Source organism: Periophthalmus magnuspinnatus, chromosome 24, assembly GCF_009829125.3.
Source record: "Periophthalmus magnuspinnatus isolate fPerMag1 chromosome 24, fPerMag1.2.pri, whole genome shotgun sequence".
NCBI classification, from domain to species: Eukaryota; Metazoa; Chordata; class Actinopteri; order Gobiiformes; family Gobiidae; genus Periophthalmus; species Periophthalmus magnuspinnatus.
This window is the reverse complement of record NC_047149.1, coordinates 11454522-11481571: the sequence shown is the minus strand read 5'-3', so window position 1 is coordinate 11481571 and position 27050 is coordinate 11454522. Positions and strand designations below refer to the sequence as shown.

At 39.2% G+C, this 27050-nt stretch overlaps 2 protein-coding genes across 2 annotated transcripts in view; one reads left to right on the top strand and one right to left on the bottom strand.

Annotated features, from left to right (window-relative positions):
- The window catches only part of rpf2 (ribosome production factor 2 homolog), a 69454-nt gene that overhangs the window by 24063 nt on the left and 18341 nt on the right, over window positions 1-27050 (top strand). The window lies entirely within an intron of this gene.
- Window positions 845-27012, bottom strand: cdk19 (cyclin-dependent kinase 19). The gene is made up of 14 exons (XM_033990879.2): window positions 26942-27012; window positions 26717-26862; window positions 24203-24278; window positions 17586-17696; window positions 17319-17459; window positions 10824-10881; window positions 10433-10564; window positions 8913-9056; window positions 6658-6727; window positions 5882-5954; window positions 5391-5488; window positions 5229-5307; window positions 2587-2793; window positions 845-2138 (listed from the first exon to the last, which is right to left on the bottom strand). The coding sequence occupies exons 2-14, from the start codon at window positions 26842-26844 to the stop codon at window positions 2028-2030; spliced, it is 1428 nt and encodes a 475-aa protein (XP_033846770.1). The 5' UTR covers window positions 26845-26862; window positions 26942-27012; the 3' UTR covers window positions 845-2027.

Sequence of the window (27050 nt, the reverse complement as noted above, 5' to 3'; positions counted from 1 at the left end):
CAAATAAACTTAAGTGAACTGAAAAAAATAGAGACATACATAGATGTGTACTTAATGGCAAACAGAAACTGTTAAGTGTTTGTGGAGTGTTTTTGTTTTGTTTGTCAAGGATAGTGAAATATGAATTGTAGACATAGAAGTCAATGATAATTCTTCAAGGTGGACTGAGCTTCAAGCATTCCTTTCAGATGCAGCCCATGTCCTCCTAACGGAACGGATCATTGTATGAAATAATAATGAACCAATTACATATTGTATGTGACTGATATCTTAAAATACCATACAAGAAGCAAGAAGTCTAAAAGGGGGCAAAAATATGTGTTTGTGTGTGTCTATATATATATATATATATATATATATATATATATATATATATATATATATATATATATATATATACTGACAGAGATGTGACAACGCTTAGGTGCTAACAGCGTTTATGATTATCATAAATCACACAGGCACAATTAGTATTTGTAGGGTATGGTGTCCTGCAAAAGGACACTAAGTTACTATGCACTGCTAGGTTGCTGCCTGGTTTGTTTATGGATGAGCGCACACAGCCACACACGCGCGCGCGCACACACACACACATGCACACACACCCACGTTAACATTTGTTATTCATATGTTAGTCTGATGAAGTATTATATTCATTTACATGGATTACAGTAATGTAGTAGTGTTGTCAGATATGAATAACACAGTATTACAATAATGAATTCAATAGAAAACCCTATAAAGTGACATGTCTCCATCTGGCCGGGTCAGTCTGTAACCAAAGTGAAAATTAGTGCTCAATTATGCAAATGAAAGATTGCACACACAGCAGTCAGCAGAGGTGAGGTGTGCCGTAACTCTTTACTTACATGGATTTATACTTTATTGTACTGATATTATTTTATTTCAACAACAGCAACACAATAAGCAATAAAAACAAAATAATTTGAGCATCATCAGTGCATTTAAAGTTATCACATCTTTATGTCTGTGTCTGTACAATTTTATATATATCAGAAATGCATGCGAGAGCCAGAATTGCAACGATTAGGATTAAGATGATAAATACCACATAATGTACTTAATAATCTGCTTCTGTACACAGTACAGTACATGCAATCCGCACTGGTTAGAGTATGAACTCTTTCCACAAATTAATACTTTTGTATGATACTGAGGCAGGAGTATGACTTTGGAACAGTAGGTGGAGCCACAGTACCCTGTGGTCTTTGCAGATCTTATCCCTGAAAAAGGCTGGTGCTGAGCTCCAGTCAATGGCTCTACTCCATCAGCCATAAGCAGAGCATCACTATTAGATGTGCCAGTTCCTGTGACAAATACTCAAACATTTAAATGCATTTAAATTGAGTAAACTAATAACTCATAACATATACATAATTAAGACACAAACTGGTTAAAGGAGACATATTATGTAAAATGAACTTTAATTAAATTCATAAGGGTTTTCCATCATATTTAGCTTAGTGCACTTTGTATTTTGATTGATTCCTGGATGTTTGTGTATTTGAGGCTTGAGTGTTGAGAAAATGTGTGTTTTCACATCCCTCTATTCCTACCCATGAACTGGTACTTACATGCAATTATACAAAATATCATTTTTTCCACAGATAAAATCACGGAAATGAAAATACAGCTTTCAACTAACAAAATGTGAAATGGTGATTTGTGTATGTTATAGTTTGTTAGCTTGTTAAGTTCCAAAAACATAATATGTCTTCTTTAAGTGTTAGGGTAAGGATTATGTGTTCTTGAAGATTCCAAAATCTCTACTTCACTCTCTCTTTTGGTTGTTGAAGCCCCTTCTTTAAAAGAAGGGAATTGCAAAAGAAGTGATAGTTGGATCTGCTATATAACAATATTTACAAAATAAAAACCTCAATAACTACGTAAATAGTTAAAAAAATAAATAAATACTAAGACAAAGGTGCAATGTCAAATAATGTGCATATGAAGACAGCTGCAGTTGGAAGTAGGCCCTCATTCAGTCTTTTAGTTCTGTTGAATCATCAGTACCGATGGGTCTGGTACTGGGAGCTCTGCTGCGAAGATGTGTACATGCTGCTCTGGGGCCCAGAGCTTTGTATAGTGCTTTGGTACCCAAGCCGTGAACTGGAGTGCTAAGATACAAGTAGAGAAATAATCGGTCACCACATTCAGAATGGTAAAAGTTAATTATGTAATACACATTAGTGCAGCAGTTGACAATATAAAAATATGTTTATATTGTTAATTAATGTTAATTTTGTTTTCTGTAGAATATGTACTTAAATGTAGTTCTAATAGTTAGTAACTACTTTGAAATCATAGTATTTTCCATTTGGCTTACAAGATTATATATATATTATATAATTTGTGTTCCATAAATTCTGTTCTTTTATGACCTTTTGTTCATTTATTTGGTGATCATTTCTGGTGCTCAATTCACACTACTCTTGGTGACATATGCTATGGGTTGGCTCTAAGGAAAGGATGGTTGATTTGTACAGGTGGGCAAGGCATTGAGATAGCGGTTTGAATGACAAAAGAAAGAGTGCATGGCACGTGGGTGGTGCAGCGGGTGGTCACCTGATAGTCAGACTGTAACACCCCAGTGCCTGAGGAGGCTCCTGTTGGCCCCATACGTGGCTTCTTGTTTGGCAGGCCCTGGTCTTGAGCATGTTGCAACGAGCCAGTAACTGCAGTCCCCCCAGTGCCATTGGTCTGAGCACTCTGAGAAGGGGCCTGCTGGGGGGGCAAAACCTGTGTCTGTGCTGTAGTCTGCTGGTGCTGGGCCTGGAAGCAAATAGACCAAACATTTCAATATATGTCTTGCACATCAGCATTATATGATTATATTAAGTTGTTTTTGCACATGCATACAGTGGGGACATTCACATGGACAGTAAAAATTTGATAATTCCTACAGTTAGTCCTGAGCAAGCCCAGGTTTGTAAAACTAGTGTCCACATAAATCCACCCAGTGATACCAGACAGGTTTACTGCTGTCAACCAAGCAGAGATAACTTTAGCCTTTATGTCCTCAAAAACATCAACTTGTATGTTAGACCCTATACCAACCAGACTCCTCAAAGAAATCCTCCCTCTAACTATAGATCCTCTACTTAATATAATAAATACCTCATTAGAAAATGATTATGTCCCCAGTCCTTCAAATATGCAGTGACTAAACCGGCAGGCTAATAAGGCTAATAATTCAATTCAGAGCTCACCACAGCACAGAAACTTCACAACTTTAAGACACAAATGACTTGTTATTAGCTGACAATGGAACTGGTCCAAGGTCCTGGTTCTGTTGGACCTCGGTGCAGCGTTTGACACACATCAACCACAATATTCTATTACAAAGGTTAGACTGTGATATAGGTGTCAGAGAGGCAGCCCCCAGCTGGTTTAAATCATACTCATCTGATAGGTACCAGTTTGTTAATGTAAATCAGAGCTCCTCACCATGCTCTTAGGTAGCCTACAGTGGACCACAGGGTTCTGTACCTGGTCCAATCCTGTTAACACTTTATATGTTTGCCAGTAATATCATCAGAAAACATGGTATTAACTTCCACTGCTATGCTGATGACACACAGCTGTACTTATCAATGAAACCAGATCAGACTGATCAAGTAGACAGACTTAGTGCCTGAAGGACATAAAAACCTGGATGACACTTAATTACCTGCCTTTCTTAACCCCCAAAAAACAGAGGTCATTGTTCTAGGCCCCAAAGACCTGCGAGACTCCTCTATCTGACCAGAGAGTCCACTCTGACAGTGTCAGTGTAGCCTCCAGCTCGACTGTAAGGAACCTTGGAGTCTTATTTGACCTAGAGCTCTCATTCACATCACATATAAACCAAGCCTGTTGAACAGCCTTCTTCCACCTCCATAATGTCGCCAAAATCAGAAAAATCTTGTCTAAAAGTGATACTGAAAAACTTGCATTGCAAACTTCCATGCATTTGTCACATCAAGGCTAGATAAGTTGCAACTCCTTATTAGCCGCATGCCCTAAAAACTCTATGCAAAATGCAGCAGGCAGAACTAAGAGAAGAGAGCACATCACCCCAGTGCTGGAGTCCCTTCACTGGCTTCCTGTCCAAGTTTAGAATTAAATTAAAAGTTCTCCTCCTGACATATAAAGCCATAAAGGGCATGGACCCCATTGTATCTGCAAGATGCTATAGTACCATATCATCCAAACAGAGCACTCCACTCTCAAAATGCTAGACTTACTGGTGGTTCCTATACTGTCTAAAAGCACAGTAGGAGGGAGAGCTTACCAAGCTCCTGTGCTATGGAATCAGCTCCGCTGCCTATGTTAAAGGATGCCTCCCCAGTGTCTACATTTAAGACCAGGCTTAAACTTTCCTCTTTGAATTAGCTTATGGGCAGCCCAGCTGGGTGCAGAAATAAACCCTGCAGTTTTTAGTTAAGCTGCGTAGTGGTAGCTATGTTGGGGGAGGTATGGTAACCTGAGCACTATCCTCTGTTTCCTCCTATTGTCCCTGTCAACAGCATTCACTATTCAGTTCACCTGGAGTTCGTTCATTGCTATTTCACATGTTGTTCCCTGTCCCACTCCCCTCTGGAAAGTGCAACTGTTTCAGATGCCTGACAGTTGACCGCCCGGTGATGACTGGACCCTAGATACCCATCCTGTGCCCTGATCCTGTTCTGTGGATCTGGACCCTCCCTTCCCTACACTTGGCGGGGTGGCCCGGTGACTGGCTGGGGGGTGGTTCCGCCCTGCTCTGTGGGTGGGCCTCTCTCTGTCCCTTAGTTGAGTGGGCTACTGTTCCTACAGACTTAGCCCTGGACACATCTGCAGCCTGCCTGTCCATGGGAGTGGACCTCTCCTTCACTGTGGTTCTCCTTGAGGTTTCTCTTTTTCCCACCTTTTTTTTTGTTTTTCCTTGCCAAAGGAGGATCTAAGGACAGGGGATGTTCTGGGACAGTTATCTATTAGCTTGTTTTCTGTGGATTAATTTGCTTGTCCGTTTCTCTTTCACTGTTGATTTTCTAACTTGTTGGTTAAAAATTTCTCATATTCAAGTCCTAAGAGGCAACTGCTGTTGTGATTTTGGGCTTTACAAAAATAAATTGAATTGAATAACTAGAATAATCAGAACAGTGTGTATTCAGGAAATTATATGTCATTATTTAAATAACAGTGTGTGTACAAACAAAATTGTTGTAACAGATTATACTAGATACCTTTTCAGGTTTCTCTTCCGGCTCATCTTCATTTAAAAATTCTCGTTTTGGGTAGGGAATTTGACAGCCTGCAAACACACTGCACACATTGATCTTACCATGATGTCAGTTCTTACACAACAGTATGTTTGGAAAAAAGACTATGGTGGGGAAGGAGCTTACTCAGTAGTGGGCAGAGGCTCTTCCAGGAAGTAGGGGTCCTGCAGTGCCTGCTCTGATGTGATTCTCTTGGTGGGGTCCATAGTCAACAGTTTCTGGAGCTAAGATGACACAGCACTCATCACATAAACCACACATTTGAACTATATTTTTTGATTCTTGAATGGGTGTCAGTGGGTAAATGTCCCTGTACTTTTTCTTCAAGTAATCAAAAGCCAAAGGATCTACCACCCTTTGAAGACAGTTCATATCCATGATCTTACAGGAGTTTTATGTAATTTTTTTTCTGGTTGCTGTAGCGTCAATCTGGGTCTTTAGGGCACTGCAGAGTCAAGTCAAGGCTTGAGAAATATGGGGGAGTGAGGAAAAGAAAATGCTAATATTGGAGAGGTGAATAGTTGCTCACAGAAGGTTGTTTGTTACTATTTCACATAATAATTAAAAACAAGTAATACAAATCTCTTGCTTAATGTGTGACAGAGTGCAGCACTTACCAGCAGGAAAACCTTGCTATCCGCTTTAACTTTATGCTTCTCCATGTATTTAATGAGGCTGCTATTCGCATACCTGTAATGGCATGGGATACATTGTTTTAATCTAGCATGTGTGTGTGTAATAGTTTACACGTACACTTTATAGGGCTCAAAATGCAGGTCCCATGAGATAAATCTTTCAAAATGAGATCAACATGGTTTACAATTTTGGGTTAAGTAGGGTTAGGAATCCATTGATGGAGCTTTGATTCAATTTGTAGTTACTGACAAATAAATGAATATGACTTTTAACTTTATTTTAAATTTGTTTAAATCAGCTTAGTTAAGGTGAAGATTTGTGATTTGGTTCGGGGCATCTAATCAACACAGATGTGCTGCACAGCTCCATGAAGCACCTGTTGGCCAAACAGAAAGCTTGTGGTTCTTGTTGTGTTATATATGTGCACCTCAACCAAAAGGTTACCTCACTTCAAAGTGCTGCAGGGTGTGGTTGACCCACAAAGGCTATTTGGACAACTGAATAAAAACTTGGAGTTGCTAAAGTCTGGCATAGAAATGTCTGCATATGGGTCTAACGTAATGGTTTATTGCCCTAACTAAACCAAACAAATCAAATTAAGTAGTTTGAATTGCCACAATGCACCTGGACCTCTGCAGGAGCTCCAGTATTAGGACACCAGAACTCGGCTGAATATAGCTTGACAATTGAGTATAAACCCTTCAGGGTTTGTTTGTGTGAAGAGAGAATGAGAGGAGAGGAGAAGGAGGGGACTTACGTGGTCCTCCTGAAGTCTTTCTGCAGGGTGGGGTACTCGGGCATTTTCCGAATGTCCTCCCAGTCTTTATCTGACAATAGTACGCAACAATTTATTGATAAGTTTATAATTATAATTCCCAACATCCCAAGTAATTTGGTGAAGTACTAGGTGATGCTGTAGAAGCTATAATTCCTATCAGCAAAAACAGCATTTACCTTGTTTCTAAACTCTGCAAAACCTCTCCCAGCATGTTCAGCTTATTAGCTATTTTGAAGCTTGTCAAGTAAAAGTACTCGCAGTCTCAGACATCTCCTGCTACGGGGGATAATCTCAACCATAATCTTACCATAACTTTACAAAATTATTGTACACAAAGGGCCCTGTCCTTTACTATAATAGCCAAACAACAAAGTTCTAACTATAAAGAACTGCAAGTTTTCATACTTTCAAGAATATGACAATGGAGGGCACCAAGCTGCAAAAGTTATTTAACCTAGTTAAGAAGATGGAGTGCCAATGCCAAGTGAAAAACCCACACCTGGCCATCCACAGGGTCATATGGAGGGGGCAGTGCCTGCATTTTCCTGAAGCAAAGAACTTGCTTAAGAGGCAAAGAACTTTGTCAGAGAGAATATCCGGAGCATGAAGGAGGGTCATCGTGTGTGGGTGTGAGACGTGGGCTAACACAGTGGTCCCCAACCACCGGGCCGTGGACTGGAACCGGTCCGTGGATCAATTGGTACCGGGCCACCGGCCGTCCAAGAAATAATTAATTATTTCCGTTGTATTTATTATCTGAGTCTGAACAATCGTTTATTTTGAAAAATCTTTTATTTTGACAAATTATCGGATGACGGACATTTCCATCACTTGAGCGCTTGAACTTAACCCACAAATTAGCAAAATGAGCAAAAAACAGACATCTTTGGAAAGTTTCTTTTCGAAGGGGAAAAGGCCCAGTGAAGAGACAGAAAAAGAGCCAACTTCCAAGAGAAAGAAAGCTTTTAACAGACAATACCAGGAGTTCTACTTGAACTATGGATTTATCGTGACAGGTGATTCCCACAGACCAAGCCCGCTCTGCATAATATGCAGCGACCAGCTCTGTAATGAGGCAATGAAGCCTTCAAAACTGCTCCGCCACTTGGAGAGGCCCCCTTGGAGAGGCCCCCCCCGGTCCACGGTAAAATTTTCAAGCGTTGGCCAGTCCGCGGTGATAAAAAGGTTGGGGACCACTGGGCTAACACACGTGAATAGGAGAGTAATAACAAATATCAACAGTGCAAGATAACATGTTAACAGTTATAACTGCAGAAAACCTGACAACACATATTCACACTCTCAGAGTGAGACTGTGTTGGACTACAGAGTGACAGCTTCAAAAATAGCTTAGCTTTTGTAATTCTATTCCAAAGGGTTCAAAACAACTTATATTTGTCTATTTGGCGTGGTTTCAGGTATAATCAGCAGAAATTATAAGTGGTTATCAGGAGGGCTACAAGGTCACACTTAGGGCATGTGAGTCTCACTCAGGACATGTGAGTCTCACTCAGGACATGTGAGTCTCACTCAAGACATGTGAGTCTCACTCAGGACATGCGAGTCTCACTCAGGACAGTTGAGTCTCACTCAGGACAGTTGAGTCTCACTCAGGACTGGTGAATTACACTCAGGACTGGTGAATTACACTCAGAACAGGTGAGTCTCACTCAGGACAGGTGAATCTCAAATGAGGTGAGTCTCACTCAGGACAGGTGAGGCTCACTCAGGACAGGTGAGTCTTACTCGGGACAGGTAAGTCTCACTCAGAACAAGTGGTTCTCTCTCAGGACCGGTGATTCTCCCTCAGGACAGGTGATTCTTACTCAGCACAGGCTAATCGCACTCAGCACAGCTGAGTGTCACTCAGGAGAGAGGATTCGCACTAAAAACAGGTAAGGACCACTCAGGACAGGTGAGTCTCACTCAGGACAGGTGAATAACACTCAGGACAGGTGAATAACACTCAGGACAGGTGAATAACACTCAAGACAGTTGAATCGCACTCGGGACAGGTGAGTCTCACTCAGGACAGGTTAATCACACTGGGGACAGCTGAGTATCACTCAGGAGAGGTGAATCGCAGTGAGGACAGGTAAGTCTCACTCAGGAGAGGTGAGTCTCACTCAGGACAGGTGAATCGCACTCAGGACATGTGAGTCTCACTAAAAGTTAAGTCTTACTCTGGACAGCTAAAATGCACAGTCACTTGAGGCAGAGGAGTGGATACTGACCTGCTGGGAAGCCCATAACACTGAAGATACGGTCTAGCTGGTCATGGTGGAAGGGGTTGCTGGTCTTAATGTCCTCCTGGCGACAATGGAAGATAGGTTCTGACGTCAGCAACTCAGCGAAGATACAGCCAATGGCCCAGATATCTAGGAGATGCCAGATGTGAGCGCTCCCGAGTGGAAATCCCTGAGCTATATTATCATGTTTCAGATGGACCATGTCTTTAACAATACCATCATGAATTCACAGGTCAGGTACTTCTACAATATACATATTGTGTTTTAATCTGACTTTTTTTTCTTTATAAATCATTAACTATACCCCAAACAGGTAACATCCTCCAGCTAAGGTAATTCTGACCAAGCCTCACTCAAGATTTCCCCTGGTCCTGGCAGGTTGTCCTAGCACCAGCAGAATTGGAGGATGGGTTAAAAACAGACAAGACGGCAAGACAAATTAAGTGCCATAACTTAACTAACATAAAAAATATAGATAGTAATGTATACATACACAAATACTATATACTACTTATACAAATAACCCATACCTACATTTAAAAGTACAGTATGATAAGCTCTAAACTGTCCCAGACACAACAGTTGTTTTACTTCTGACTTTTTTTTTTTTTTTGTATGAACCATTGTAGCATATTTGCTCAAACAATGTACTAGAACAAAGTTGTTATGCTCCATTTTTGAAACAATATATTCTTCTAAGAATAGTGTTAAATGATTTCCAAGAGAGCTGAGTCTATGTCTGAATCAATGATAGGTTGTACTGTGTCAATCTCTCTATTTGATATTTTGTGTATGGCACTAATAAACTTTTGGACACGCCTTTTCATTTACGTTTCTTCTTTATTTCCATGATTATTCTCTATGAAGGCATCAAAACTATGAAAGGTCACATATGGAATGTAGCATACAAAAAATAAATTCAAATTAAGTGTCATAACTTAACTAACATAAAAAATATAGATAGTAATGTATACATACACAAATACTATATACTACTTATACAAATAACTCATCCCTACATTTAAAAGTACAGTATGATAAGCTCTCAACTGTCCCAGACACAACAGTTCTGTTTTACTTCTGACTTTTTTTTTTTGTTGTATGAACCATTGTAGCATATTTGCTCAAACAATGTACTAGAACAAAGTTGTTATGCTCCATTTTTTGAAACAATATATTCTTCTAAGAATAGTGTTAAATGATTTCCAAGAGAGCTGAGTCTATGTCTGAATCAATGATAGGTTGTACTGTGTCAATCTCTCTATTTGATATTTTGTGTATGGCATTAACAAACTTTTGGACACGCCTTTTCATTTACGTTTCTTCTTTATTTCCATGATTATTCTCTATGAAGGCATCAAAACTATGAAAGGTCACATATGGAATGTAGCATACAAAAAATAAATTCAAAATAAGTCTAAATGGGTTATATTTTATAAATGTAAAATAGCCACCCTTTGCTTTTACTTATTTTTTTTTTTAACATATATGATGTTGCCACTTACCTATGGCTTTGGTGTAATGCCGAGCACCTAGTAGAAGCTCTGGGGCCCTGTACCAGAATGTCACCACCACAGGGTCCAAATCAGCCAGGGGTTTCAGGGGAGCATTAAAGAGCCTGGCAAAACCCATGTCAGCTGTGGACCAAGGACAGAGGTCATACTTAACAAACACTACTATCTCTATGTAGATACACTCCAAGGCTGGAGATCCATAATAGTGCAGATATTGCTCAGCCTCTTGATCTATACACTGTTTGGACTAACTTCACAGAAGTGCTAAAAGAAAAGGGTGTGTACAAAGGTCATATGAAGAGGCTGTAGCTTTAAAACAAAAAACCTGAGCTTTATGTAACAGCTACAGCTCTCTGAATGCTGCAGGGGGCACTGCACTTACCAATCTTAACCCTGCCTCGTTCTGGACCCTCCCCCATCACCAGGATGTTGGCTGGCTTCTGCGTTAGACACATAAAGTAAAGATGATTGATCAGTGGATCAGACTAAGGCAAAATCAAATAAGCTTCATGAAAAAACTTGAACAAAGAGCATCAGCCTGGATTTTAAGGGTTGGAGTTTCTAAATAAAGTTGATGCTGGGAATGTTCATTAAAATAGTGTCTTGACATTATGATACACTATGTGATGTAAGATTACGTGAAATCTATATCAAACTACTATATAAAAAAGCAGACTGCAGTTGAGGAAATTACATTGTTTCCATCTCTGTTTATGGGATACTTGGCACAAGCCGCATTTCAAAAATTAAAAAATGACTACAGACATGCATATCACATACTGCAGAGTATAGGTGGCGAAGGCTCAGGAGGCTGAGAGACAGGGAAGGCCGACTCCCTGTTTTTGCATATAGAGGCGGGGCACAGGCAGAGTGGTGCAGCGTGGAGCATGTGGAAGCACATGGGTGTTATGTAACATTCTGCAGCAGAGACCTCTGCAAACACAAGCTCATTTATGACTGTCACAACCCTGCTTCTTGCATTGTTTACTTTACACAGTTTGGTTCGGCTGCTTAAGGAAAGTAAATTAAATTGCATAGTCTGTACTAAAAAAGACAAGATACACTCTTGCCTGAAATCAAGGGAAAAAATAATCTATCGAAGCTCAACTAGGTTGTCATATTTCTTATTTAGTGACTTGTGAGACACGTGCAATAAAAAACAATAAGAGGCAATAAAGAATCACACAACAAGTATATGCAGCACAGAGGAGGATATACCAGGCTAGAAGAAATTATCCGATGGAACTCTTCTTGACAGCCTAAACTATAGTTCTGTGCACTAAAACAATTACCCTGCAGGATGAGCTCATTCCACCTGGGGTAGTGGCTGCCTAACACAGTCTTAACCCACCAAGTCAATAATTACCGTGCTGGAAAGGCCTATTTTCAGTTTTAGTGTTTCATGCACCATTGGACATAGAAGCTTTTGCCAATTGAACATGTTAAATTGACATCTGCCATTGTAAAGCATAGAGCTCTCTGAGCTTTTATTTTGAGGAACTTTCTGTATGAAATTTAGTAATTCCAATATCACTTTTGTCATTCACAGCAGGCCAGAGGAAAAAGCCAAAAGGTTTGTAACATACAGTTGAGAGAAAAGCGCAGACATCTTCTGTCCACAAAGCGCTTACCGTCTGCACAATTTTCCCAAAATAAAATAGTCAGTATTTTCACCAAAATAGGCTGCCTGTCTAGCAGGTGTGTGGAAACAAATATAAAACCAGTACACATGTAGTTATTCTACAAAAACAAGCAATTACGATTATTCATAATATAGCGTTCAGGAGGAGGAGGATTGTCAAACTTTAAGCACCACCATAGGGTCCAACCATGAGCTATGTATAATAGAGTCCCCTGAAAATAATGAGACTCCTGCTGTTGGTAGGCTACGATTGTAGCAGCAGCTGCTCTGGGCTAGAGTTATGGAAGTGAGGCTGCCAATCTGGTTAATTCCCTCCCACCACCACAAATTCCTCACAAACCACATTCATATATGAAAGGTGAGAGAAGTGTCTTGTCCAGAAACAGAATAGAAGTATTACAGTATCTTGGAGAAGGAATCAATCGGCCAACTATCTGGTGGATGAGTGCTCAAACCACTGAGTCACTACTGCTGATATATTTTATAGTCAATGGAACATGCCTATTGATTCTCTTACTTGAAAACTAGTTTGTAAGTTTATTTGTGTTTCTTTTCATAATGACTATTTATAATAATTCATATTCATAATGACTATTTACGACATCTCCACTGCACGTATGGGGCTTTTACAGAATCCCTTTTTGCTACTAATGTGTTACAGCGTTGAACGTTGTGTCTAGTTATTCTCTACACACTGAACCAAACTAATGCAGGTACAGTGACACCCTGACAGCAGGATAGTGTAAGAGGATAAGAAAGGAGCTAAGCTGGTATCGCTATGCATTTAGAACATACCTCTGTTTAAAAAAATATTTTAAAAAAACAAAATATTTTAAACAGTGAATACACTTTATTGCTGCTCATCCAAGCCACCTCTTCAGTTCTGGTCATGAAATGTTCTGCACTGTCAAATTTCAGAAATGCTTTGGACGTAAGTGTTACTCTGCATCGAGAGGCGTCTCTGTGGATACCGCTGGAGTAGAGGTATACGTGAACAACAAATTTAACGAGGAAGGGGGATACACACATGGACAAAATTGTTGGAACCCATTGGTTAATGAAAGAAAAACTCACAATGTGTTTTAAGGCTGTAAAACTTGATACATTTTTCTCAGGCATTAACATTTTCTTACATTTCTCTCTTGTTTAATCACTCTCAAAGTTTAAACCTTCATATATTATACACACGTGGACAAAATTGTTGGTCACAGAAATAACTTGAATCTGACAAAAGTAATAATACATAAAAATTCTATGAAATTTAACCAATGAAAGTCAGACATTGCTTTTAAACAATGCTTCAACAGAATTATTTAAAAAATAAACTCATGAAACAGGCCTCGACAAAAATAATGGTACCCTTAACTTAATATTTTGTTGCACAACCTTTTGATGCAATCACTGCAATCAAACAATTCCTTTAACAGTCAATGAAACTTCTGCACCTCTCAGCAGGTATTTTGGTCCACTCCTCATGAGCAAAGTGCTCCAGCTGTCTCAGGTTTGAAGGGTGCCTTTTCCAGACGGCATGTTTCAGCTCGTCCCAAAGATGCTCAATAGGATTTAGGTCAGGGCTCATAGAAGGCCACTTTAGAATAGTCCAATGTTTTCCTCTTAGTCATTATTGGTTGTTTTTAGCTGTTTGATTTCGGTCATTGTACTGTTGCAAGACCCATGACCTGCGACTGAGATCAGGCTTTATGACACTGGCCAGCACATTTCTCTCTAGAATCCCTTGACAGTTTTGAGATTTCATTGTACCCAGCACAGATTCAAGACACCCTGTGCCAGATGCAGCAAAGCAGCCCCAGAACATAACAGAGCCTCCTTCATGTTTGACAGTAGAGACAGTGTTCTTTTCTTGATATGCTTAATTTTTCCGCCTGTGAACATAGAGCTGATATGCCTTGGCAAAAAGTTCAATTTTGTCTCATCTCTCCATAGGACATTCTCTCAGAAGCTTTGTGACTTGTCAACATGTCGTTTGGCAAATTCCAATCTGGCTTTTTTATGATTTGTTTTCAACAATGGTGTCCTCCTTGGTTGTCTCTCCTGAGACAACTCGTTCCTTTGCTTCCTCTGGTGACATGGTGTGTACCACACTCAACATGGACTAAATAGCACAGTGACGACCTGTAGCCCTATATATAGCCCCACTGACTGATTACAAGATTGTAGACACCTGTGATGCTAATTAGTGGACACACCTTGGATTAACATGTTCCATTGGTCACATTATTTCTTTTCTAGGGGTACCAACATTTTTGTCCAGGCCTGTTTCATGAGTTTATTTTTTTAAGTAATTCTGTTGAAGCATCGTTAAAAAGCAATGTCTGACTTTCATTGGTTAAATGTAATAGATTTTTTATTTATTATTACTTTTGCCAGATTCAAGTTATTTCTGTGACAATTGTGCATTTTTCTTTCATTAACCAAAGGGTTTACGTGTGTATAATATACGAAGGTTTGAACTTTGAGAGTGTAAACAAGAGAGAAATGTGAGAAAATGTTAATGCCTGTTTGAAAAAAGTGTATAAAGTTTTACAGCCTTAAAAGATATATAATAATTGTAAAAAATAAAGCTGACTAATTTGTGAATTTTTCCTATTGCCGACTATTTTTAGACCCCCATGATAAATGAGGGACTACTGTACACTGAAACTGGAAATAGCTATTGTTTTACGAGTTTCTGTATGTAGGCTAGGTTTATTGAGCTGCACTAAGTGTGCACTGTGCCTGAGACATATTTAGCGTATTCATTCAGCTCTTAATGGGTGCTTCCACACCTATTGGCATCCTGGCTAGCTCTATTGTTGTCTATTGGGTCTGCAGATGGAGTTATAGATGGGAGGAAAGATGACGTCTAAGGCCCCCATTCCTGATCAAGGAAAGAGTTGAATGAATATGCTAAGTATGTCTTAGGCACAGTGCATACTTAGTGTAGCTCAATAAACCTAGCCTACATACAAAAACTGTAAACAAAAGCTGTTTCCAGTTTCAGTGTAGTTAGCCCCTCCCTTCAGATAGATATAAGGCAGTGTATACCAGCAATCTGACCAGAACTGAGGAAGTGGCTTGGATGAGCAGCGAAATGTCTTCACTCCTACAACAATTTGTCCAGTTAACAGATTTAATTTTGTCTTTTGCTATAACAATGACTATGCAAGTGAGTCCAATAAAAACACTGACCTGTCATTGATGGTATAATAAAATGAGTAAGTATTTAAGTATTTCTGCTAGTTTTTTTTTGTATTTATTTCACCTTTAGAACTTATTCAGGCAATATAATGGCCTAACCCAAAAAATCCCAACTCCATGGGGTACCGTGTATAAAACCTACCAGGTACAGGTATGGTATAAATGTCTACAAACATGGTCTGAAATGCCTGTTGTTCTTTTAATGTTTTAGCAGTTAATGTTTAAGACTTTTGCTTTTTTTTTTGCTTTTCCTTAAGTGATGCAGAAAAGAGGGAGCCACTGTCTCTGTGAATGGTCATGTACAGTGAGGCAAATAAGTATTTGAACACCCTGCGATTTTGCAAGTTCTCCCAATTAGAAATCATGGAGGGATCTGAAATTTTCTTAGGTGCATTTTCCACTGTGAGAGACATAATCTAAAAAAATCTGGAAATCACATTGTATGATTTTTTAAATAATTTATTTGTAAGTTACTGCTGCAAATAAGTATTTGAACACCTGTCTATCAGCTAGAATTCTGACCCTCAAAGACCTGTTTGTCCACTTTTAAAAAGTCCACCTCCACTCCACTTATTATCCTAAATTAGACGCACCTGTTTGAGGTCGTTAGCTGCATAAAGATACCTGTCCACCTCATACAATTACTAAGACTCCAACTACTAACATGGCCAAGACCAAAGAACTGTCAAAATGCACAAGAGACAAAATTGTAGACCTTCACAAGACTGGAAAGGGCTATGGGGCAATTGCCAAGCAGCTTGATGAAAAAAATCCACTGTTAGAGCAATTATTAGAAAATGGAAGAAGCTAAACATGACCGTCAATCTCCTTCGGACTGGGGCTCCATGCAAGATCTCACCCCGTGGGGTTTCAATGATCCTAAGAAAGGTGAGAAATCAACCCAGAACTACACGGGAGGAGCTGGTCAATGACCATTTCCAAGGTTACTGTTAGTAATACACGAAGACGTCATGGTTTAAAATCATGCATGGCACGGAAGGTTCCCCTGCTTAAACCAGCACATGTCCAGGCCTGTCTTAAGTTTGCCAATGACCATTTGGATGATCCAGAGGAGTCATGGGAGAAAGTCATGTGGTCAGATGAGACCAAAATAGAACTTTTTGGTCTTAATTCCACTCGCCGTGTTTGGAGGAAGAAGAATGATGAGTACCATCCAAAGAACACCATCCCTACTGTGAAGCATAAACATCATGCTTTGGGGGAGTTTTTCTGCACATGGGACAGGACAACTGCACTGTATTAAGGAGAGGATGACCAGGGCCATGTATTGCGAGATTTTGGGGAATAACCTCCTTCCCACATTTAGAGCATTGAAGATGGGTCGTGGCTGGGTCTTCCAACATGACAATGACCCAAAGCACACAGCAAGGACAACCAAGGAGTGGCTCCCTAAGAAGCATATCAAGGTTCTGGAGTGGCCTAGCCAGTCTCCAGACCTAAACCCAATAGAAAATCTTTGAAGGGAGCTCAAACTCCATGTTTCTCAGCGACAGCCCAGAAACCTGACTGATCTAGAGAAGACCTGTGTGGAGGAGTGGGCCAAAATCCCTCCTGCATTTGTGCAAACCTGGTGAAAAACTACAGGAAATGGTTGACCTCTGTAATTGCAAACAAAGGCTACTGTACCAAATATTAACACTGATTTTCTCAGGTGTTCAAATACTTATTTGCAGCAGTAACATACAAATAAATTATTTTAAAAAATCGTACAATGTGATTTCCAGTTTTTTTTTTAGATTATGTCTCTCACAGTGGACATGCACCTAAGATGAAAATTTTAGACCCCTCCATGATTTCTAAGTGGAAGAACTTGCAAAATTACAGGGTGTTCAAATACTTATTTGCCTCACTGTATGTTAGCTCCCATGATTCTCAGCATGACGAAAATGTGCTCCCATGATTCTCAGCATGCTGAAAATGTGCACCATTAACTGTCCCTTGTTAATTTATAGATGACAATTTTCCAAAACTATTCTGGTCTGTTTACAATAATTGATGTGAAGGGCACATACTCACCAGATCTCGATGCAAGACCCAGTTTGCGTGGAGGTAGTGGATGCCATCAAGAATCTGGTAGAGCAGAGACTTTACCATCCCTCGTGGAAGCTGCATGGGCTTCTTGTTTGCTTTGGAGGCACGGTGAAACTTGATGATGTGCTAGAAAAGATAAAGTATGAAAAGTGTTAACATCATATTTAAACATCTCTCTGTAGCTTTTTAAGCAAATCAAGCAAATTCTGAGAAACATTACAATAGAGAAGAAGAAGAGAAGAGAGTCCTCACCCAGAGGTCATGCTCGGCATAGTCAAAGAGCAGCCAGACTTTTCTATCGCTGTGAGACAAGAAGACTTTCTGCAGTGCAATCACATTTGGGTGTTTCAGTTCTCGAAGCAACTACAAGGCAAGAAATAATTATGAGATGGTAGATACCTCTGGGATCCCTACCACTCTAAACAAACCAACCACCTCAGTCTGTGTGTGTGTGTGTGTGTGTGTGTATATATATATATATATATATATATATATATATATATATATATATACACACACACACACAGTGTGTATAGCGTTTAGCCAGCCACCAGTTGTGCAAGTTCTCCCACAAGATGAGAGAGGTCTGTAATTTTCATCATAGGTACACTTCAACTATGAGAGACAAAATTAGAAAAAAAAAAAATCCAGAAAATCACATTGTGATTGATTTTTAAAGAATTTATTTGCAAATTATGGTGGAAAATAAGTATTTGGTCAATAACAAAAGTTCATCTCAATACTTTGTTAGCAATGACAGAGGTCAAACATTTTCTGTGAGTCTCCACAAGGTTTTCACACATTGTTGCTGGTAGTTTGCCTATTCCTCTATGCAGATCTTTAGAGTAGTGATGTTTTGGAACTGTCGCTGGGCAACACAGACTTTCAACTCCCTCCAAAGATTTTCTATGGGGTTGAGATATGGAGACTGGCTAGGCCACTCCAGGACCTTGAAATGCTTCTTACAAAGCCACTCCTTCATTGCCCAGGCAGTGTGTTTGGGATCCTTGTCATGCTGAAAGACCCAACCATGTTTCATCTTCAAAGCCCTTGCTGATGGAAAGAGGTTTTCACTCAAAATCTCACGATACATGGCTCCATTCATGCTTTCCTTTACACAGATCAGTAATCCTGGTCCCTTTGCAGAAAAACAACCCCAAAGCATGATGTTTCCACCCCCATGCTTCACAGTAGGTATGGTGTTCTTTGGATGCAACTCAGCATTTTTTCTCCTCCAAACACGACAAGTTGTTTTTTTTAACAAAAAGTTCTATTTTGGTTTCATCTGACCATATGACATTCTCCCAATTCTCTTCTGGATCATCGAAATGCTCTATACCAAACTTCAGACAGGCCTGGACACGGTTGAATGACTGGAGCAGGAGCTGTGTTCGCATTGCTGGCTATAGACTGACTACTATACTACTAATATATATATATATATATATATATATATATATATATATATATATATATATATATATATATATATATATATATATATATATATATATAATGAAAACTGCATAATTCTAAGCAGACCTGGACACTGAGGGATTACACAGACATAATTCTACTAAATTGTAAGTCAGATTTTGACTTTTTAAAAGCTTCATATTTTCAGTGGTTGCAGAACAGAAAAAAGACACTTCCAGTTGAAAAATAAAACAGCTGTTATCTGCTTGCTTAAAATAGGTTGATCCATTTTTTTCTTTTTCTTTGCTTATCACATGATTGTCCCATGACAGCCTTTTTAAGATTTTTGGTCAATAGACAGTCTATATACAGTCTATGTCAATAGGATATAATGAGCAGGACAGTACAGCACAGCTAAGCCGAGGGACTTACCACACTGAGACAAATATGACATGCCTTGCATGCTCCTTGAGAAAACAGCCAGAGAAGGAAGAATGCATCTATTTTGAGGTTGTACAAATAATACGGTACAGTGTGTATCAGTGAATAATAAGCAATGTATAATAATCAATTAGATATGACCCTTGTACTGGAGACACTTCCCTGTTTAGTGAGGAGAAGAGATCTATTTGAGATAAGTGAAATTTTCACATCCTTCTACACAAATCCACCTATAAAGATCCCACTGCAAGAAATTGGATTTAAAAAAAATAATCTATTACAAATTCATAACAATACCAACACCCTGAGGCTCATTTCATCTCTGTGCATGGATAATGGACTTCCTGATAGGCCAACCTCAGAATGTCACTTGTCTACCACAGAGGCATGCCTCAGGGGTGTGTGCTTAGTCCATTGCTGTATCATAATGTGTGTGAATGACACCATTCTTATCGCCACATCTGGAACAGTAATGCTTGTGTCTATGGGACAGAGACAGAACATCTTACATCTTGGTGCTGAGTCAAATACCTGGTCCTCAACACCACAAACACTATAAGCATCAACACATACATACACAGTGAGTGACATTACCCTAACCTGTAAAGAAGGCTTCCTATTGTTAGACCTTACACAAAGGTCTAATACTACAAACATTGCAACACATTTGGCCTTTGTGATGTATACTTAGCAGTAAAGGTCACACAGATTTTAACAAGTTTAACAAATGTCACAAGTTTTAATCAGCTTAACCAGATGTGTGCTATGGTGAAATACCACTTTGAAAAGGCAGGCTCTGCAGCAGAATATCCATTCTGCAGTTTTGAACGGGGATTGGATACATTTCTATAATAATAATAATAATAATAATAATAATTAAAACTGCAAGCAGTGATAAAGGCCCTCGCCACCCCTTGCGACCGCGGGGTACACGCTACCGCGGAGATCCTGCCTTTCGTTCCCGCTTACATCGCCCCTCCCCCCAAAATCAGCGATTGAGTAATACTACTCCATTCTTTTCATTGAGACCATTTATGACATTGTCACGCCTGAATTCTTGGAAATAGAGGTATATCTTCATTGGCTTTTTTGTTCAGTATGATGAGAGGAATATTTGTACCAAAATTCAATGGTCTATGACAAAGTAATTATTTTTCATCCCAGTTAACCAAAACCAATGTATTTCAATGAGAAATGTCAGACGTTGCCATGGCAACACCTTTGAAATTAGAGGTATTTACTTTTTGACTTTTTTGTTCAGTTTACCAACCCAATTGTCCATGTCAAATTTCAAATGTTTACGTCAAAGTTATTTTTTTGGTACAATTCAAAAGTTCAAGGGGGCGCTGCGGAGCAAAAAAAATTCTGTTACATGCAAATTGTATATCATTTTGTGCAGATCAAGATTTTAAACAAAATGTATATTAATGCCGGGAAATAGGACACTGCATGTGTGAGTTATGCACACTTTAACACTTCAAAATATTGCTTTTTAATTTGAAGGCTGGCCACACCCACATTTTATGATGTAGAAAAATCCAAGAGAGTTCCCTATAATCCCACATGGGTCTCGTTCATTTTCACCAATTTGCAAGTTTTTTGAATGAAAATCCACGGCGCAAAAAATCCAAATGTGAGAGGTAAAATTTTGAAAAAATGGGGTTCCACCCAAAATGGCCGACTTCCTGTAGGGTTTAGGGTGGGGTCATAATATAATTTCGTACTTGTCTTGACATCTTCTATGTATATTTTTTGTTCAGTTTGCCAAGCCAAATGTCCCTGCAAAATTTCAAATGGTTATGTCAAAGTAATTTTTTTGGTCCAATTCAAAAGTTCAAGGGGGCGCTGTGGAGCCAAAAAAAAATTGACACATTTCTATGAATTTTTGAAAATGACATTTGAAGAGGGCGCTAGAGAGCCATTTTGTGAGAGAGTGCCTTGATTTGCATACCATTGCGTTCAGCTCACAAATGTGCATAAACGCTGTATTAGCATTTTCCCAACAAAAAATGTGTGAAAGATAAATATTTTATTGAAATATTGCAAAAATTGCGATTTTGTTGAAAATTCACCCTGACCACACCCAAAGTCATAATCAAAATATAATTGTTAATCTTTAATCACACATGGGTTTAGAGGGATTTGGCCAAATTTGAAGTGTTTGTGATGAAAACTGGGCGAGAAAATGTCCTGAATGTGAGGGTGCGCACTTTTGTCGTTCCCGGGTTTCATCCAATATGGCCGGCGTCCTGTGCATTTTAGGGCGGGGCCATAATATCATTTTTGTCATGTCCCAACATGTACTATTTTTTGATGTGAGTTTCGGATTTTTACGTCGACTTTTTTCCGAGGCGGGCTCCCATTGGCCCCATGAAAATCAAAGTTTGAGGTGGCGCTACCGAGTCGTCTTTCGTTATTTTTTCTCGGGGTCTTTTGTGACAATTAGAGCTCGTCGAGTTCTAATTTTAGACACCACTCACTGCCATGTCGGGGCGTGTTTACTACTTGATTTTTGCCATTTTCCGGGTTTCGGACGCGGTTTTAATGAGTCCCTCGCCGGGACGGAGTCCCAGGCTCGGGCCTAATAATGGGAACGCATTTTCCACCCATTATTTTTCTCCTAAACCATAACAGATACAGTCATGTGACTTTCTCACATTGTGCCCCATCACAAATGAGGCCACTGTGAATTTTTCCACAAGTCCACAACAAAGCGATTGTCTTCGACGAATTTTTGAATATAAAATTTGAAGAGGGCGCTAGAGAGCCATTTTTTGAGAGAGTGTCTTGATTTGCATATCATTGCGTTCAGCTTACAAATGGGCATAAACGCTGTATTAGCGTTTTCCCAACAAAAAATGTGTGAACGAGAAATATTTTTTTTAAATATTCATAAATTTGCGATTTTGTTGAAAATTCACTCTGACCACACCCAAAGTCATAATCAAAATGTAATTGATAATCTTTACTCACACATGGGTTTAGTGGGATTTGGCCAAATTTGACGTGTTTCTGATGAAAACTGTGCGAGAAAATGTCCTGAATGCGAGGGTGCGCACTTTTGTCGTTCCCGGGTTTGATCCAATATGGCCGACTTCTTGTACATTTTAGGGCGGGGCCATAATATAATTTTTGTCATGTCCCGACATGTACTATTTTTTGATGTGAGTTTCAGATTTTTAAGTTGACTTTTTTTCCGAGTCGGGCTCCCATTGGCCCCATGAAAATCAAAGTTTGAGGGGGCGCTGTGGAGCAATATAAAGTCTGGCCTGTGTAAATTGTATATCTATGTGTTCAGATCAACATTTGAATAAAAAAGTATATTCATGCCGGGACGTAGGACACTAATTGTGTGAGTTACATGCAATTCAAAACTTTTAAAAATGGCTTTTTTCTTTGCAGGCTGGCCACACCCACATTTTATTACTTAGAAAATTCCAAAAGAGTTGCTTATAATCCCACATGGGTCTAGTTCATTTTGACCAATTTGCACATTTTTTGAATGAAAATCTGAGGCGCAAAAAATTCAAATGTGAGAGGTAAAATTTTGAAAAAATGGGGTTCCGCCCACAATGGCCGACTTCCTGTAGGGTTTAGGGTGGGGTCATAATATAATTTTTTACTTGTCTTGACGTGTCCTACGTTTGTACCAAATTTCATTTGTCTACGATGAAAAAGGTCTCTCATTGCCGCAATGTATTTCAAATTTTGAGGTGGCGCTATTGAGTCATTTTCGTACATGAATTTTTTTTAACATTAAAATACAAAATTTTTCACCAATCTTGAATTTTGGGTCCAATAAAATTGACTTTTCGTTAATGTTCAGGGGGTCAAAAGTGGATTCAAAGTCGCGACCAAAATAAGAAGAAGAAGAAGAAGAAGAAGAATGGAAACGCATTTTCCACCCATTATTTTTCTCCTAAACCATAACAGCTACAGTCATGTGACTTTCTCACATTGTGCCCCATCAAAAATAAGGCCCCTGTGAATTTTTCCACTAGTCCACAACAAATCGATTGTCTTCTATGAATTTTTGAAAATGAAATTTGAAGAGGGCGCTAGAGAGCCATTTTGTGAGAGAGTGCCTTGATTTGCATACCATTGCGTTCAGCTCACAAATGTGCATAAACGCTGTATTAGCATTTTCCCAACAAAAAATGTGTGAAAGATAAATATTTTATTGAAATATTGCAAAAATTGCGATTTTGTTGAAAATTCACCCTGACCACACCCAAAGTCATAATCAAAATATAATTGTTAATCTTTAATCACACATGGGTTTAGAGGGATTTGGCCAAATTTGAAGTGTTTGTGATGAAAACTGGGCGAGAAAATGTCCTGAATGTGAGGGTGCGCACTTTTGTCGTTCCCGGGTTTCATCCAATATGGCCGGCGTCCTGTGCATTTTAGGGCGGGGCCATAATATCATTTTTGTCATGTCCCAACATGTACTATTTTTTGATGTGAGTTTCGGATTTTTACGTCGACTTTTTTCCGAGGCGGGCTCCCATTGGCCCCATGAAAATCAAAGTTTGAGGTGGCGCTACCGAGTCATCTTTCGTTATTTTTTCTCGGGGTCTTTTGTGACAATTAGAGCTCGTCGAGTTCTAATTTTAGACACCACTCACTGCCATGTCGGGGCGTGTTTACTACTTGATTTTTGCCATTTTCCGGGTTTCGGACGCGGTTTTAATGAGTCCCTCGCCGGGACGGAGTCCCAGGCTCGGGCCTAATAATAATACATGTATTCATTTAAAGATATAAAAAAATAAAAGAGCTAACACATACAATGAACTCTTAGACCTTTTTAGATCAATACTGTGGTTTACAATGAATATGACAACATATACATTTATAGTTTATTACTAAATACCATAAAAAGCATACATAAGCTTTAGTGATATCCCTGCAAATCTACTCCCAAAGGTTAGCCTTGCTATTATTTCTGTTCATTTAAACCTTTATTCTCCACATTTCATGTTGGTAAATGGAAGTGTCAGAGATGGACTTACAGCAATCTCTCGACAGGCCGACATAGATATCCCAGTCCCTTCAATCTGTTTCAGTGCATACTCCTTCACATCTTTCCTGTAAAAATGAAGAAAGATCACAGATCCTTGAATTTGACATAGTCCAATAATTAAGACTTTTTTAAACAAAACTGCAATACCAATTTTGTGATAACTTGGTTTGGTTATAAACTGTGCATTCGTTAATGACCGAACATGTCAACACTGGTAGTGAAAGATTGAAAAATGCTTTACTGTAGCTTTACCTGTAGACAAAAAACAGACAGTTAGCCCACCTGGTTTCTTAACACACTGCAGAGAAATGTAGGACAATCTAGGCCAGAGAAATGTGGGTTAAGAAGTTAATACTATAATAGGAGCAATTTGTTTATTTGAAGCCCATCCTTCCAACATCACAAATGCAATTGCCTCTAATTTGCTTTTACTATTAGTAATATAAATAAATAATATTGCTGTACTTGTATTGTGCTTTACAGGCTTGACAAAGCCTCTCAGAGTTGTTGGCTTCTCTAACCACCAACCACTCACACATCACATTTATAAATAGGCGAGGTTGGTGTCTTGCATAAGGACACAACAACAGCATGCACTGACTGCCTTGAACCAGATCTAAACTGCCAACCTTTGGCATGGCGAACGAGCACTCTAATCATCACTAAGCCTCGGCCCTTGGGCCAAGAGTGACAAAACTGTTAAAATCTTATGTGCCAGTTCTCTCGTCTTTCTGTTTAAAGTATGCTGTAAAAGCATGTAGTCTTGGCTAGTTAGGCTAGCTATAAAATCACAACAAAAAATAAATCAAATATAAATGTCTTTTTATTATTATTATTAAGCTTTAAACTTGAAACCTGAGCATTAGTTTGGGATGCATTTTTCTTCAACTTTTTTGGGGCAATAAATGCAATAACCAAATGTTGTCACTTTACCTGAAGGTCTTCTAGGAAAAAATTTAATAAAATTCATATGTGGACGGCCGGTCCGAGTTAGTATATAAAGCTGTCTTAGACAATCCAAACCTTGTTAGAACCAGTTTAAACCATGTCTGAGCCACCCTGATTCAGCCCAGCAGCAGTGTGAAAACTCTGTCTGAAACTTGTCCACACCTTGTAAGAACCAATCCCGACCTAATCAAACACAGCACAAACCCAGTTTCAACCAGTTACGACCCAATACAAATCTATCCAAACTAAAACAGAATCAGTCCAGATCCATTCATAACTCGTCTGAACCCACTGAACACCTGTCCAAGATTCTGTCCAAATCAGAACATGTCCAGGTGTAGTTCAAAACCTGTCCAGACCCAGTCTAAACCACTCCAAATCCAACTAGGCATATAGACCTGGACCAGTCAGAACTTCTTGAAACCAGTCAGAAGACACAGCCTGTGTTTTTACATTTTTACCAAAGCCAAGTCTTACGGTCCACAAACATGTACCTCCAGTTTAGCTGCACAGTACAACATTACTGTTGAGTTTCTTTTTAAATAAATGTGTGCATTATATTAAACAGACAGCATAGCTAAGTATAAATTACCAAAAATGCACAGTGCTACCTTGCTAGATGTTTTACCCTGACCAATTTTTGATCACGTGTTACAGCATGTCTTTTCAGGTGTGTAGGCAGCCATCTTTAAATTACATTGTAAGGTGCTTTTATCCCATGACACCACCAGATGAAACTTTAAGTGTCCTTGTTTAAGTACAACAGGTTTACATTAAGTAATATTACATCCTATAGTTTAGACAACTAAAAATATCCAGTCCATGCATGTAGACGTGGGGTCTCAAGAGGTTGGTTAAATCTGTAGTCTGTTAGTCTGGGTCAAGTTTTTTTACACTTCAATTTTGTGTAACCTTATCTAGGGGGGTTTGGGTGGGTTGTTTGACACTTCGGTCTTCAGGCTATATAAGAGAATAAAGAACAAGGATCTATGCAAGAATATGAAAAGTGGAAGATCTGAACCAGTGAACTTGTAACACAGATGATTGTCATTGGCATTGTCAAATGTCAATATTAGGGTATAATTAAGTATTAAGGCACCACATGATGGACCAGATAACCTATAAATGTAAACATGCCAGAGTTAATAAAAAAAAAAAAAAAAAACGAAAAAGAAAGGCTGTATGAGAAGATGGATGGTGGAATCACGTGCGTGCAATAACATCGATATCAGAATCTGCTCGAAACCTCTGAAGGCTATAAGAAATAAGTTAGTTACAAGCTGTGAACACAGCTCCTAGACAATATAAACTACAAGACATGCTGATCAGAGATGAAGCTGCGGCGTGAATTTAGCGCCCTGTTGTGCGGCTGTGTGGCTGTGTGAGAAGAGAGCGGAGGAGGGAGGCGGGATGGGGGGCGTTGGTGAGTGAAAACAAAAACACAGACACACGGTGATCGTTATAAGAACGGGCGACAGTACAGAGCTGCGCGCTCCCAACTAGTAGCTTGCAGAACGGCTAAAGTGAGCACAAACACGAGATTCGGTTCTCTTACCCATCTTTGCGCTTGGCTTTATAAACGTGTCCATAGGTGCCTCGACCCACTTTGCAACCTTCATATTCGAATAGATCTTCTACTCTTTCCCTTTCGGCTGCCAATTTTGTTTTGAAGTCGTAATCCATTATAACCCATTAATACTCCTTACATTTACAACAAAATAAAATATTAATTATTACATGCATGCATTAATTAAATAATGTGGTCGTTTTATTCCCCCACCATTTCCTTGTTTGGGATTTTGGTCTGCTCCGCTTAATGTTCACTGGCTCGTTGACGCTTCTAATTGTCGCGCAAGGTTTGCTGGGAAGTGTAGTGTTGTAGCTTTGGT